Consider the following 16,369-nt stretch of genomic DNA (forward strand, 5'->3'; position numbering starts at 1 on the left):
ACCTCCACCCCCACCCCCCACACACACCTTCCAGTGGAACCAGACGCATGCAAGGAGTGAGAGACAGCTGTGCTACCACTGCAAAGCTCCCAGAGCTTTGGCAGAATTGTCTCCAGGCCCTGCATACCTCTGGGCCTGCTGGGAGGCATGCAGGGAATAGGAGACAGCTGTGCTGCAACTGCAAGGCAGCCCAGGCACAGGGAGATTCCTAGGCTCTACAAAAGGCAATGGGGTTGGGGATTGCAAAGGCCTGAGCCAGGAGCTGAAGTCAGGGAAGCTGTGCCTGTGCTAGTTCATGGTCCCACTGGCTTTAAATGCCATATGTCACCTAAGTGCATACACTTAGCAATCTAAGAGCCAGGAGCCAGGGTCAGGGAAGCTGTCCCCAGCCCTACTTCCCTGCACCTCTGACTTTAAACTATCCTGTGTGCAGCCCAGGTGAGCTGCATGTGAGAAGATATAAAACCAGAGGCCTGTCTATTGGCAGCCTGTCTTCTTCCCAGGTAGGGGAGAGGACAGGCTGCCAATACAGGAGCTCCTCTAAGTACAGGGGAGCAGCTCAAGTGTGCAGGTCTCCAGCCAGAGGGCTGGAAAATATATATGTGTGCTCCAGCTTCTGGGCTAATTTTCAACCATTGAGAAATCCTTAACAGTAGAAATGAACATTCATACCCAGCCTGTGTCATGCTACTGATACAGCATGTGGCATCTCTGTGGCATCGCAGACAAAAAACTGACAAGGCTTTCATTTAAACAAGGAATGAAACAGGCTGCAGAAAGCATCAATTATCTCTACACAATGTGGCAATGAAACTCAGAGACATGATATAGTGTGAGGCTGTGTGCACACTGTGAGTTCATCATTCTCAGTTAGGTTGAACAAAGACCATTTTCTAAGGATATAAAAACATCATGGTCAGATGTGATGTGGCTTCTCTGGCATCACTGGACTTACACAGAGGGTAGGGACACCTGTACATTTGGAGCAATTTCAAAAGGGGAGGAGTGGGGACTCTTGCTCCAAACAGAATAGCAGCTGTTATATTCTAAGAGTTAAGCTTGAGCAAGGCTAGAACAATACAAATGTAGCAAAGGCACTCCAGCATCAACACTGCTCCATCCAGGGTTAAAACTGGAGCAGTTTTACTATCTTTGTATCACTCCCAGCTTATCCACATGCAGCTGTTAGAAGGAAACAACTGCTACCCACTCCCAATCAGCAGCTCCCTGTTTATTAGAAGTATATCATACTTTATCCAAAAAGTGTTGAAATATTCCCCTTTTGACCTTGCTTCAAACATACATGGGTCCATACTTTGAGCAGTGAACATGACCTTAGAATTCCTTGGCTGCTCCCACAGCTCCCTGCAGGTGAGTCTATGGGGAGGGAGAGGCATAGACAATGTGTCAGCGCGGTGGGACACTGCCTGCCACCCCTCCTCCTCTCTGGGGTCGAGCCATGGCTAGAGGGAAGCAGCAGCGGCAGTCGAGCCATAGTAGTAGGGTAGAGCCACAGCCTGGTGCGTGAGTGGCTGGTAGAGGGAGAAGGTGAGGGCAGCATGGCCTCCTCCTCTGCCCCCCATCCATTACTCTTCACACTGCCGGTGGTGTGGCTTGCACGGGGGTTCTGGTGGCAGTGGCAGCAATAAGTCTCATTGCCCTGCTCCACTCTCCCATGCCAAGTCCTACCTGCCGGGATGTGGAGGCGGCTCCTGCCCATGCCTGTCCAGCTAGGCTGCAGCCCCATGCCTGCAGTGGGTGCACAAATCTGGGAGGGACACATGCTCCCTGCATGCCCCACGCACCCATTCCCTGGCCCACACACCGGGGGGCTGCAGCCCAGGGGCAGGAGGCAGCAGGTCAGGAGTGACAGCAGGGCTAGGGGGCTGTTTTCTACTTAAGCTATTTCCTGGGTGGGACTAGCCATCAGTGCTTACAAATAGATCCTGGTACAAAAAAGACTGAGAACCACTGCTTTAAGTAAAATGAGATCACTTAAAAAAATCCATTAATATTTTTCACATAGGTGCTGTATTATTTTTCATCACAACAGTATTTATACCTTTTAAATAAATCTGGACATAAATCTGTGTCCATTGTAAAGAGGCTAAGTGAAGGAAATGCCATGTACAGAAAAGTGAGGACGTGTAAGCAAGGTCATATTTCCTCCGTTTGACTTTGAAACATAGGACTTGCCATACCAGATCCAACCTCAGTTCCTGTCTTTTGACAGTGGTCTACACCACATGTTTCAGAGGAAGATCATAGATGTGGGAAAATCTTCCCCTACATACATCTTCTCCTAATCTCTAATAGGTAGAGATAAACCATGAGGCACACTATTAAATATCCCTTCTGTTTATTTATTTACAAATATGCGTAATTCTAGCTAACCCTCATAACACCCCATCATTAGGGGAAGAAGAAAAACCGAAAGCAGGGAAATTAATATCTTGTCAAGGACCATAGCAGGGAGTTAATGTCAGAGTAGGAATTATAATCCAATTTTCTGTTCTGACCATATATGCTTTGTGAACAAAAACAATTATCTATTACTTTTTCATCACTTCTAGAACACAAACTGGTTCTTCTTCTGGCAAGCAGAAAGAGCCAGCCATTCTGTGTTTAGAGATTTGAGAAATAAAAATGTCCTAGCCACTTGCTGACAGTATTTCTCAGAGGGCTGATCTACATGTGCGCTTTAATGCACAGTAGCCCATTTTATTGTGCATTAAAATGTTACAAAAAACAGTGCAATTACACTAATGTGCAATAAAAAAACCTACTGCACATTAAGCATCACTTAAAAACTGTGCACATTTGTTACTATACATAAAGGCCGCCTAATGCACTTTTCTTTAGTACCTCACATTGGAGGTACTGAATTTAATGTGCATTAGAAAAAGTGCCTTAAAGCACGTGTAGATGCACCCAGTATAACTTCATGGATGAGTCAGACCAAGAGCAAGAAACCCTATAAAAGACAGCAGTTGTTACTGACCACTGCTCAGTCAGCTGTATTCCAAATCATTGCATCATCCAAGCTTTCCTGGGGAGGTGGGGGAGTGGGGGAAGGGCTTTTAGGAAACACCATGCATTGAAAGTACAAGTCCATTTATGAAGGCATTGCCCACTGAAGTAAGAAATAACAAATATTTTCCAGGCCAACCTCTTGTTTTGAAATTCACTTGTTACAAACTGCACAATTCTCTGTTTTCAGGGTGAATTTGTCTGTGGACTTCTGTGCTGATGAAAGGGGCTAGATCAGCAGCTATAGTCTTGCAGTCCTCCATTAAGACCCAGACAAAGTATAGCATGAGCATTGGCAATGGGATCTTCCTTATTCATGGACTGTTCCTCAACCTAGACTTGGAGGTCTTACTTGTAGCCTGTCATCTATATAATATTTTTATAATTCACCACCTGTCCCACATCACAAATTGGCAAAAGTGGAGTCTTCTGGGTTGACCAGTTTTGCAGGTTGCTACCATGTCATAAAGCTCTTGCTTAGCATAGAAGCAGCATTAGACTTCAGAGGGTGATTCAAACTCGATGTACCTTATCTGCTTCACATCCTTGCCAGGACTGGAACCAATTGTGATGGTGGGTTTTTCAAGGTGGACATGTGCTGATAGGAACCTAGATTAAGTCCCCTCATTTCACATGTGCCACCAAGCAACCAGCAGATGAACTCTTAATCTTGGTTTTTCCCTCTACTGCATAGCTTCACACACTCACACATCCTGTAGTCCTTCCCATCTCCCCACTCTAATGAGATATGTACTACTATGTACAAGCAAAGAGAGAGTCTGAAGTTGCACCCTATACCTACCAGGCAAAACAAAATTGATAAGAGTATAGTTTTTTTATTGGTGTAGCATTATCCACACTAGGGATTTATGCTGACATAGATCCAGGATCACACTTGTTCACACCCCTGACAGAGTGACAGTGACAAGTCTGTAGGATGGACATTACCTTCAAAGAAACAGCAATGTAGAATGTATTGTGAGCCTGATGCTTCAGGCACTTTTTTGCATGCTGGATAACTTTGGTTCAAATCGGCAACCTGAGTTGGGCACAGAAGAATTTAAACCTGGGTTCCCCACATGTAAGGTGAGCATCCAAAACACGGAGCTAGAGAATTATGAGGGATGAGGAAGGGTTTGGTTTCATTTGGGGTCAAACAGAACATTCCATTCAATTGGGAAGGAAACTTGTTGCTTCAGCAGGAAAATCTGAAGTTTTCAGGCCAATGCAAACCTTTTCAGCTTTTGCTGCAACCACTAAATTAAAATCATTCATTTGCCCAGCTCCATTTTCAGTTTTGCCCCTGGCTCTGCTAGATTGACCTTGGGCAAATTGCTTAACCCAAGGGTGCTCAATCTCTAGCCCACAGGCCAGATACAGCCCAAAGTGCCATGTCATTTGGCCCATGGGTCTGGAAATTTGGGGGTGGGAGGGTGCTCCCCTGCTGCCAAATTTCTAGACCTGTGGGAAGCCCCAAACCCTTTATATTGGATCTGGCATCCAATCCCAGCACTCAGGGCTGGGTGGGGGCAGCACCAGGCCCCAAGGTTCAATCCTTGTGTGGAGAAGATGAGAGGGGTCTTTGCCAGCACTCCAGAACCCAATCCCAGTTCACAGGGACAGGAAGAGGTGGCACCGTGCCACTGGCACCCAATCCTGGTGTGTAGGAGGTAGACAGGGGTAGGCCCCAGGGTTCAATCCCAGCATGTGGGACAGCAAAGGGGCAATGCAGGGCCCCAGGGCCTGATCTGGCCCACAGATGGGCCCGATGCCATTCATGCAGCCAATGGGGCCAAAAGGTTGAGCACTACTGGCTTAAAATATCTGTGCTAAAGCAGGTAGGATGTCCTTAAAGTAAATAAGATTTCCCTTTCACTGCAGCCTGTCTTGAAACTTGGTAAATATTTGCAAACTATATAAATTCCTAATTGAATAAGATACCATATTTTTCAGTGTATAGGATATACCCCTGAGAAAAGATAAAAGATAAAGTTTTTAACATAAATTTGATTGATTTTTGGTCAACTTTAAAAGAGATATACTTCAATTGTTTTTTTTTTTTTTGTTACTTACCTTCAGTATATAAAATATGCTATGGTATTTATGGTAAGTAGGATGCTGTAGTAGATATAGTATCAACCAGAATCTATCTGTTATTTTTTATAGTTAAACTCAGCTTCAGAAATCAAAGCCAAATGCCAGCTGACTCTCCCAAAACATAAAAGTAGTATGCCACATAAATAACATAAAAGAACTTGCCTTTCATTCCATGTGGTTGCCTCCAGAGTTTTTAGCTTTTGTGTTGTATCCATATTTCTAATTAAAATGGCATTAGTAGCCATTGCACAAGGTTCACTTCTCTCCCCACAACTCTTTTTTTTTGAGGTCACTGACCTGATAAATCCAGAACCTCCTGACAAATAGTTTGGTGCAGGCAACTGATAAAGTTGAGTCATCTGGACTTGTTCTGTCCTACCTCAGCAGTCTATTGAGCACCAATCACACGACAATGACTTTGCACTTTGTTTAGTTTGATCCAGTTATTTAGTATAAAGCTCTGATGTCTATTGTTTGGATTGGTAAGTTAAGACTCTGCTGTCTAAGCAATCAAGCCATGGGTTCATACCACTGTATCTAACTGTATTTTCTATTCTCTGACACCAGATGCAGTAAATTACATTTACTCCCAGATCCCCGAACTCCCAACCCTCTATTCAAGAACAGCAGAGCCAGTTCCTGGGCGGGACGGACCAAGCAGGGTAGCTGGTAAGTCTCAAGGACCATGGTATTACAATAGCCAATCCGGTAGCCATGAACTTTTTTTTATGCATTAACTTTAATGGAATTGGTGTTCAGTTCTAGTTTAAATGGAAGGAAATGTGTTTTGTGTTTTATAAATAAGTGAAGGATATTTGAGCAACGGTGAGCATTTTGAGAGTCATTTTTTGTTTACATACATTGTGAGTCCTAAAAATGAGCATTGTTTACTTGGCATATACTTCTTAATGGAAGCATTCAGCTTGATTCTCTCCCCTTCTCTGCTGATACAAGTCTGCATAATGTAAACCATGATTGTAGCACCTTTTCTGCATAAAACTCCCATTAAGATAAATGAAATGTGTGCTTATACACACACATACATGCACACATACTCACATACAACTTAATATGTGCATGAAGTCTTACTGAAAACTATTTATTTTAGAACAATCTTAGGGAGAAAAATATATTGCATGCTTTGTATTTTAGGATGAAATTGTAGAATTTCGTAGCCTACAAGTTTCAGCACCAGTGAGTATTTAAAACACAGTAAATTATTAGTAGAGATTTAGAGATTGTTTTATTATTTTCAATAGCTTTCTAAGTATCAAAATGACACATTTCATATGTCAATATGCAGATCATTACATCATACATATCACCATGAAAGATGAGAATGAAAGAAGGCTTACTAGAATGCCAGTTATTTAACATAAGAGGGGAATGCATAGGATTATGCACAAATGGGAGATGAAATTTTGCTTGAGATTCTTGTTGCAAGTCACTCAGAATACACCCCTCAGCACTGCGTGGGAAACAAAGTCACACATTTATTTTGCCTGTGTTTCCAGCTGTCTTGTCAAAAAATAGGAAAATTACGGCATCTATCATTCTCTAGCTGAGGCCTGCTTGTAGTGTTCTTTGACAACAGGAATCCACGTGTTGCAACAGCTTAAAGGAAAGGAAAGCTAGCCCATACAGTTAAAGATCAGTTAAACATTAAACATGAAGTTTTGTTACATATTTAATATTTGTTGATAATGTTTTATTTAAAAGTAACAGATTTTAAAGCCATGTTTTAAAGACCGTTAAACAGGCAGACACTATTTATTAAGTCACACTAGCATCTTAGTATCACGAAATACTAAATTATGTGTCATTTTAATTAAACTTAAACAGAAAGGATACTTGCATTTAGATAGGCTATTGTTTTCAAGTACTACTTGCTCTTTCAACTTGGTATCATCAGTCATTTTCTACCCATATTAATGTCATGCTTTTAGCAGTTAAGTGCCCACTTAAAAAAAAAAGTAATGTTGGTTCATTTTTCAGCATCTTTTAGAAGATTCCCTATAAATAGAAGCTGTCAAATGCCAATGGATTATCTAAAATGCAGATTAGCAAGGATCTATTATTCTTCTTTTCCTACATAAACACTTTTCATTGACAAATTGCTTCTAAAAAAAACCCCACTTATTGAATACTTGCCTATACTGGTATGCCTGTAATCACAAAAGTAGTTTTAATTAAGACATTAAAATTACTTGTATGATTAAGAAATCACCTGTGCAAAAGTCCCAAAATGTCCCTTTTTGGCAATCTTCTAAGTGGTTTGAACTCTTTTGAAGCTGTCACCTAAATGCCTGCCATATTAGTGTTCACCATGAACAGTGATCCTAGATAAGGAATTGAATCTTTCACCATTAAATGTGGTGAAATCTGTACATGACTCCATTACAACCTGGGTTGCTAATCCGAGAACATTTGGCGTTCTGCAAGTTTTTTACTGACAGCCATACTTTCTTACTGATAGATGTTTTACATAAGGTAAATTCATAGATTCATAGATGTAGGGTCGGAAGGGACCTAAGTAGATCTTCAAGTCCAACCCTCTGCCCTGGGCAGGAGAGAATACTTGGCTCATATGACCCCAACTAGGTAATTATCCAGCCTCCTCTTAAAGACCCCCAAGGTAGGAGCCAGCACCACTTCCCTTGGAAGTTGGTTCCAGATCCTAGCCACCCTAACTGTGAAAATGTAACTCTTCTGCCAGGCCTAGGGTTACCCTCTGTCCCATTCATCCCACAAGAGTCCCAGATTTTGGAGAAGGGTCCTGGGTATGGGGTGCAGATGAAAATGAGTGCCCCATGTGTGGAACACAGTCTGGCAGGGAAGAAAAGTGGTGCAGTGTCCCAGGAAAGTGGCTGGGCAGGCTGCTGCTGTGCCTCAGCCTCTTCCTGCAGTGTGCCACTGACTTGTGGGGAACAGAGGGAAAAGAGAAGAAGGAAAGAGGGGGACAGTGTCCCAGATGTTCCATGTTTCCAACCAGGAGGGATGGTCACCCTAGCTAGGCCCTAGTTAGAAAGGCTGGGTTTAAAGTTAGGGGTTAATATCAACCATATTAAAAAGGTAAAAAATTTGCAGTAAAAAAATGTTCTTGGGTTGCCAACTTGGCAGTGATAGTTTTATACTGTTCTTCCCCCAACCCCAGCCAGGGACTCCCTTTTCACCTTCACACCTTAATGCCCCAAACTGCACCCTGCATCATGCTTCCCTCGCAACTCATCCCCAAGCCGTACCCTCAGTGACACCTCTTTCCTTGTCCTGGCATGGACCCTCAAAGAAGCCTGTCTTCAACCCAGCAGTATTACAGCCAGTGTGGGACACAGCAGCAACAGCACTGTGGCTGAGTGAATACTCTCTGCAGGGTGCCATGCTCCTGCTCAGACACCAGATAGCACTGCTCTGCTCTGCCCATTGGAGTTTCAGTCAAACTGTGGTTGCTTAGTGTTTTTATTGACTGTTAAAGTTTTTTTCACAAACTTTACTGACAGCCATTTGTGGCCTGATTTTTACTGACTGTAACTTTACTGACAGTTGGCATACCTGATTACAACAGATCAAATTCCAAAGGTACAGAACCCCCTGACCTGCTTTTTGTTTATCTGGAAGTCCAACATAGATTTGTGGATCAGTCTTGAAAGTCTTTCCAAGGTACAGCTCCTGTTGCTTTCATTCAGATGTTCCACATATGAAGGGCTTGAAGAACACCTCCTATTTGGCATTTAAATGTGAACTATCACACAAATGGAAGAACGTACTTTTTTGGAAAACAGCAGCACCCATGATATTACTGGCCTCTGAAGAGTTTGCATAGCAGCAGCCTGAGCTATTTCAAAGAGGTCAGGTGACTTTCCAAAAACCACACCCCAAGATAATGACATAGCCAAGAATGGATCCCTGAGATTCTGACTCCCAGTCCATGTCCCAGTCACCAAGTTTGACTAACCCCATCCCAATATCACAAGCAAAACTGAGCAAATTCCAAATGAATGGTGGAGGTATTCATCTTTTTTTAACCATCTTAAAGTCCCTAGAACTTGGATTTAAGGTTCAAGTCATAGCTATTTGTATGAGACATTATAAACATTGGTCCCAGGGTTCCCCAAAGGTGGACTATCCTCAATGCCTGAAGTTTGATAGCTGTTGTGTATTACCATTAGTGATGCATGACATAGTACTAATGCCAATTGGTCAAATGGAAATTAAGAATACAAACCAGCATTCCATTCTCTTCCTGCTCTAAGTGTTCAGATAACTCTACTCCTCCATCAATCTAGACCAGTGGTCTCCAAACTTTTTGATCGCATGCACCCCCAATATATGTATATTTACTGGGGGCACCACTGAGGGTGCCACTGTCAACCCCTCCGCATTGTGGAACTCCCACTCTTCCCTCAGGATACCTCATGTACTGTACGTGACATGTGACTGTCTGACATACGGACCGAGTGAGGGCACCAGTGTCAATCCATATATTAAATATTAGTAAAGCTTAATTGCTTTCTTATTTTTTTAGGTAAAAAATAAATAGAAATAGAAATTCTAATATTTTCTTCCCGCACCCCAATGGATCATCTTGCGCACCCCACTTTGGAGACCACTGATCTAGACTACCAACTGGGGCTCCTGTGTCCTATTCAGCCAACCAGGGCACAAGTCAAGGGACACAATCCCTTCAGTATGAAGACGAGAACTTTGAGATGTCAGATGGGCAATGCGCTTTAGCTTCAACTGCTTGTAGCCTTGGGGCTCAGAGAATACTCCTCACTGTAGTAAATGTGTGTTCCTTAAAGGGACATGAGGTAGTGAGCAACTGGCATCACATGCCCACTTTAACAAGTATCAAAGAGCACTCCATAAGGCTACTGTGCTGGTCTGCCATGCAACAGGCAGCATTCCTGCTTCTGCAAGCATGCATGCTAACTTCTAACACTCCATCAGGATGCTTGAGCAGATATACCCATCCTTCATTTTAGTAAAACATCAGAGTTGCAAGGAATTCTGATTTCATAGGTAGGGTAAGAAACTCCTGGGCACTGAATGATGAGACAAAATTCTACAACCATAGGCCAGTGAGCTGCTAACAGCGTCAGTAGACCAATTCTGTATAGTCAGAGTAAGTTATGGCAACTCCTCCTTTTTCTTCACCAAGTTTTTGGTAGGCATGAAAAAACTCAAGGAGGGCGAAAAGTGACCATGCATGGAGAATGGACATGATTAAACACAAGTCAGAATGTGCTGTTGTACACTAGGGAAGCAGGAATATTGTTACTGTGAATGCTCAGAATTTTGCTGCCTATAATTTCAGATGCCCAGTGGCCTCAGGTATCTTAAAACTGTTCAGTGCAGCAGTTGCCTTCTCTAACTACATAAAGAGGTCTGACATGTACACTACTGAAGGCTTCCCCAGGCCTGTGGGAAAGGTGGGAATGGGGGGCAGTTATACTGGACAGTTTTCAGAATATGCTAGACAAGAACTTGTATGGAATGGTTTGGAAAGGGGTAATCCTGCGTTGAGCAGGGGGCTGGACAAGATGACCTCTGGAGGACCCTTCCAGCCCTACTTTTGTATGATTCTATTTCCTGGTTCCAAAATGGGAAGTATAAGGATATACCAGGTCCCCAAATTTCACTTATAGGCCCTGATTCGTCCTATGCTTATGACAGAGTCTAGTCCTAGGAAGCTACACATAAGCTTGATAATACATACATAATGAGAGAGAAGGAATGATTGAAACCAAGCTTAGGAAAGTTGTACATTAGTTCTATGGTATATTAAAAAAACACACAAATAGGGATTGTATTGTTTTTTTTCCTCCTAGGAAGTGCACCACAGTAACTGACATAGTAATGATTTACTTTTTTTTTGTCATTCACTACTAAAAATACACCATATATTGCTGCCCATAATGATAGAAAGCATGTTAATACCACTGTGATCCAGTGTGGTTGTCATGAGATGGTCAGGTAAGTTTCATGATAGGAGGTGGTATCTCTCATGATGGTAACTGCAGTTAAGTGCCCGTGCATGTGGGTTAAAGGATTGACATGATTTCACCTTTATACAAGAAGCATTTAATTAGATGACTGCATTCAACCACCCATGGTACCATGAAGATCCAACTGTGATGTTTGAAAACCCTGTTTAGGAAGCCTCAAAAACACTGAACCTTTTGAAAATACTGTTTAGGAACCCATACAGAGGGAACATTTCTGTATCTTTTAATAAATAAAAAGGGTAAGGTAAACCTTTAACTTGTCACTTACCTTTGTCAGCTGTGCATTGACTACACCTAATCAAAGTACTTCACACTCCTAATTGATGAGAACCCCTTCCACCTAGATTGAGTTGGAAAATTATGTCCAGTGTTCAGCACACAGGCCTAGGATCCAGCTGCTTGAAGTATAGTTTAAAGTGCAGTATCTTAGGGCAACTTTACACAAGCTCTGGGGTGGAGGGGGGTGGTGCTTTAATTAGAGCAGCTCTGAAAACCACTCTAATTACAGCGCCTGCTTCATCACATGTACTCAGCATCCCATGCTTCAAAATGGTGGCAGGGGCACTTTGACTAAATCTCATTTGACAAGCTTTAATTAAAGCACCCCCCACTGCCATTTTGAAGCGTAAGGACACTGAATATACGTGACTTAGAGCCTGCTAGTGCATGCTAATTAGCACACTCCAGCAGACTCGATTAATCAAGTCTGCTCCAAAATGTGCTAATCAGCATGCATTGAAGCACAGATGTGTGGCACGTGTATAGGTGCCCTTAATAACCAGCTCTGTTCACGGCACTTCACCTCTAACATGGAATGCTTGGCTCTTTAGTACTAGGAGAGAAGAAAGGGGCATGGTAGTGTTCTTTGTTTGGCAATTAACCAGTCACTGGCTTTTTTTGTTGTAACGTGCACTTCCTCTCTTGTTTTCATTCAAGCTTTGTACACCATGGAAATTAATGTGGAGAAGGACAAACAGACAGGAGAGACCAAGATTCTCTCTACAACACCTGTTGGTCCAGAGGGGGCTCATCAAAAAGGACTGAAAGTCTATGATGATGGTACCAAGGTAGTCTATGAGGTTCACTCTGGAGGCACAGTGGTAGAAAATGGAATACATAAATTAAGCCCAAAGGATGTTGATGAACTTATGCAGAAAGCTGGACAATCAAGTGTAAGAGGAGGGTATGAAACAGTGACTGTACCAGACAGAAATGTGATAGCAGATGGAAACCTTAGCCATATGAAGGAGCAAATGCTCTTCAAGGAGGCAAAGTTGGAAATGGTGCATAAATCCAGTAAAGGGCATTCTATGGATCCTCAACACCAAGCAAAACTCTCTGGTGATGCAGTCCCAGAGGCCAGTGCTGATCAACCAGTGACAATGATTTTTATGGGATACCAAAACATTGACGATGAAGAGGAGACAAAGAAAGTGCTAGGCTATGATGAAACTATCAAAGCAGAACTTGTCCTTATTGACGAAGATGATGAGAAGTCATTGCGTGAGAAGACTGTGACGGATGTGTCCACCATGGACGGAAATGCAGCTGAGCTCGTCTCCGGAAGACCTTTGTCAGACACAACTGAGCCCTCCTCTCCTGAGGGGAAAGAAGAAAGTCTGCCCATGGAACCAGTTCCAGGTACACAAAAGAAAAAGCGCTGTCAATGCTGTATTGTCATGTGACCACTTCTTCCTTCCCTGTTCTGATCAACACCTGCTCCATCACTTCTTTAGACCTCACTGTACTTCTAACTGCAATACTGTGAACTGGAAGTGAATGCCTCCATTGCCTTGCAGCTGGGTTGCTTTGATTTCTAGTTCTTCAGGAAGATGAACGCATGATTATTTTCCCATGAAATGTACTGATTGTTTTTTAGTTTTTATTGAGTGAGAGAAAAATGGGAAAGTGAACAGATGTTTTCATATTTATTTTATTTTATATATATATAGAACGGAAACACTTTTTACATTTTACTTCATGTATCTGGCAAGTTTGATGAGATTCCTAATGTTTTTGGCGAATCTGAGTTTCACAGAAGCCAGATATGAGAGCCTTAAAAAAATCACATTTTTAACTTTATTTTATAAATCCTATATTTTATTTGGGGAAGGGGGAGTGGGTATGGGCTGGGTCATTTTAATGTTTTAATTTGCTAAAACTCTGACACATCCTTCCCAGAAAATTTGCATAGTTTTATTTTATATTAACTTTTCAGCTTAGTTTGTGGTGTCAAAAAGCCATTGGCCATTTCTGCTTATTGGTAAAACCAAAAGTGGACCTTAATTATTTTTTCTAAAAAATCACGAGTGATGATTTTGCCTTATACCAATCTTCCAGATTACAGTATTGTGCATCTACTTCATCTCCTTAAATTATAGTTGAAATCAACTTGACATGAAAAAGATCCAGCTGTCACCACAACTGAAATGTTGTTACTGATTTAATTACTTGCTTTTCAGTAACTCTTTCTATGTTTATTTATGAGGTTTTACTGCTGAACACTGACATATGAGAAATTCTATGTTTCTGTTTCTTTGGAATGTGAAACAAACATCCTTAACAGTCTGACCCACCGAAGTCCTTCGCAACAGTGCTGTTGACTTCAGTGGTGGTAAGAACTGGTTCTTATTTTGTACCTCTTTTCAGAGAAGTATTTCTTGATAAGTGTACCCAAGGTGCACTCATATGCTCACAGGCATAGAATCTGTTCCTGCCAGTCTTAACACTGGCAAAATCCCACTGAAGCAAACAGACACTTTGCTTCAATAGGTACTTCAGGAGAAGGACTGTGTCCATGAGTCTGAGATTTCCAAAAGTGACTAATAATTTTGGATGCCTTGACTTTCATTTTTTACTGTTTGAGGAACCTAAAAGGAGCTTGATTTTCAAAAAATTATTGTCAGCTGGTCTCTGAAAATCATGCCCCCCAAAGTGCCTCAAGTTGCATATCCCAAAAACTGAGGCATCTTAAATCAGCAATTGGTTTTGAAAATCTTAGTCCATAGACTCTACTATCTATGGTGGAAAAGAAACCAGCTTTTTCATGGCAAGGGTATGGACCTGATTGTGATCTCACTTAAGTGAATTGCTTCTGATTTCTACCAGTGGAAGTGAGATCACCATTAGGATATTTATTCTGGTAGTATTAAAGTACTTTCAGTCCTGGGGATTATTTGAAGTGTCTTTGAAATGTCCAGACTTCCAAAAAAAAAATACAACAAAAAAAACCTCTTTCCAGTCTTGGGTGGTTTCTGTGACATTTCTGCTCTTTCTTGGATGGTGCTTTTACTGCATTAATTGTCAGTTCCAAACATCTGCTTAAACAGAGTTTTTGCTCTGTACTCTTTTCTTTCTGTGCCATTGAGAAAGATGCTTGTTCATGGTAGCTATAGTATGAAGCATACAAAAAAAAAAACAACTGAAAAATAAGAACTTATTCTGCTCGGCCATTTTGCCATTAATAGCAGTGCATTCATCTAACCTTTCACAATTTACCTAGCTGACCTTCAGCAAAGGGTAAGTCAAGATGAGAAAAAGATAGCTTTAGAGACATGGCTTCTGCTAAATGATAACAGCCCACATGTTCACAGCAGATACTGAAAATACACAAGAAGCCTGATCTAATGTGTAGTGGGTTCCTCTTGGCAATAGTGTGTTTTTTTGGATCAGAAAGGGGCCTGTTTTATCATCTGGTATTCTTCAAAACATCACTCGATCTCAGTCAGGCTTGCAAGGTCAATGGCTTTATCAAGGAAAAAGCTGTCATGAGCCCATCAGTATGGCCATGTGACCAGTGGCTTGCTTTTCCGTTTTGGAAGCCGGCAGCCTGATTTTTTTAAAGAGGGGATGAATTTCAACAGCTCTAGACACCTCTAAAAGTCAGGCCATTTTTAACTCCATTGTACTTAGCTGACATCTACAACTTTGAATTTTGCAGCCAATCCAGCAAAAGTTGCTACAAGAGAATAGTCTGTAGCAGGTGAACCCACACAAGTAGCAACTTGGAAGTATAGGTGTAGAGCTCTAGTCCAGTGGAAGAATATCAATTCCTTAGCATTTTTTTTTTTTTACTATAAAGGGAAATAAGTTAATAGCTTGCATATCCTATTTGCTTTACTTCTAACTTTTCCTATAATATAACTGAGTTCAGCCAAGTCATGCATATATGTACATTCAACAGGGATTTGCCCAATTCAGCAGTAGGCCCTGGGCTTATCTTCTTCCTGACCAAGATACCACTTCGTTATACAAGAACTCTTTATACAAGAACTTTATACAAGAACTCTCCCATTCAGGGATCTAATTTTTAAAATTAATAATTTTCCAAAGCAACTCTTGCAGCCCTCTCCACTTGGCCTCGTTAGGTCTTTAATTACATAATGAACTTCAGCCCCCCCTTTGACCCTTCATCACTGCTCTCCTCTTCCTAGCTAAAGCTGCCCTCTCCCCCACCCCCACAAAGGCTCCTGGCAGGTGTCTTTCCCTAGGTCCTCTGCTTAGGAGCCTTGAAAGATTACCTCCACCCCAATGGGCACTTACACAGATAATCCTCCCCTTCTTTCAGACCTCTCACTTCAGGCCTGATTCTCTTTAAAGACTTGCCTCAGGGCAGGGTCACTAGGAGATGCCTGTACTTTGGATGGGCCTATATAAAACAGACAGACATGGCCCTTTACTGGTTAGAAGTAGAGCACAATCCGTAAACACTTATTTCTCACACTGCGAACATGGTATTGTTCAGGTATTGCAGCTCATATTTAATGCCCCTGTTGCAGTCATTCATGTGAACATCGTAGTTAATGGGCCAATGTTAATGCAGAAAAACCATGGCTTTTTGGTAGAGAATCTAAAAAGGATTTGGGTTTGCTTGGGGTTTTTTGTTTGTTTTGTTTTGCTTTTCACTTTTTGACCAAAACTGTTTTCCTGTTCAGGGCTGGGTGGGTGGGGAAGAAAAACTTTCATTCTAAACTGACAGGGTCAGATCCTCAGCCATCTCAGCTTATACCGGCTGGCCCCAGTATTTTTAATTCCTGGCAGAAAGTCTCACTGCATGAGCTAGACTTTAGTTTTTTTCATTTTAACCTCTTTTCTTTAGAAACTGCAGCCAAATTAACATAGGCTAATGAATGTACCAGTATATAGATTTCTATCGCTTTCTTGAGCTTCAGAACAGGTTTATTTTTCCTCCACTCCTAGATATAGACTAGCTGGTAGAAACATGCACAATCAGAAAC

At 41.9% G+C, this 16,369-nt stretch overlaps 1 protein-coding gene across 2 annotated transcripts in view; it reads left to right on the plus strand.

The window, feature by feature from the left end:
* Window positions 1-16,369, plus strand: part of LOC109323397 (A-kinase anchor protein 2-like) — a 459,659-nt gene that overhangs the window by 217,910 nt on the left and 225,380 nt on the right. For both annotated transcript variants that reach the window (XM_019554905.1, XM_019554904.1), the window contains exons 6-7: window positions 5,695-5,796; window positions 12,069-12,773. In XM_019554905.1, coding sequence (XP_019410450.1) covers window positions 5,695-5,796; window positions 12,069-12,773 — 807 coding nt within the window. The remainder of the gene's footprint in view (window positions 1-5,694; window positions 5,797-12,068; window positions 12,774-16,369) is intronic.

This window comes from Crocodylus porosus, unplaced genomic scaffold, assembly GCF_001723895.1.
Source record: "Crocodylus porosus isolate Cpor-Errol unplaced genomic scaffold, CroPor_comp1, whole genome shotgun sequence".
NCBI lineage: Eukaryota > Metazoa > Chordata > Crocodylia > Crocodylidae > Crocodylus > Crocodylus porosus.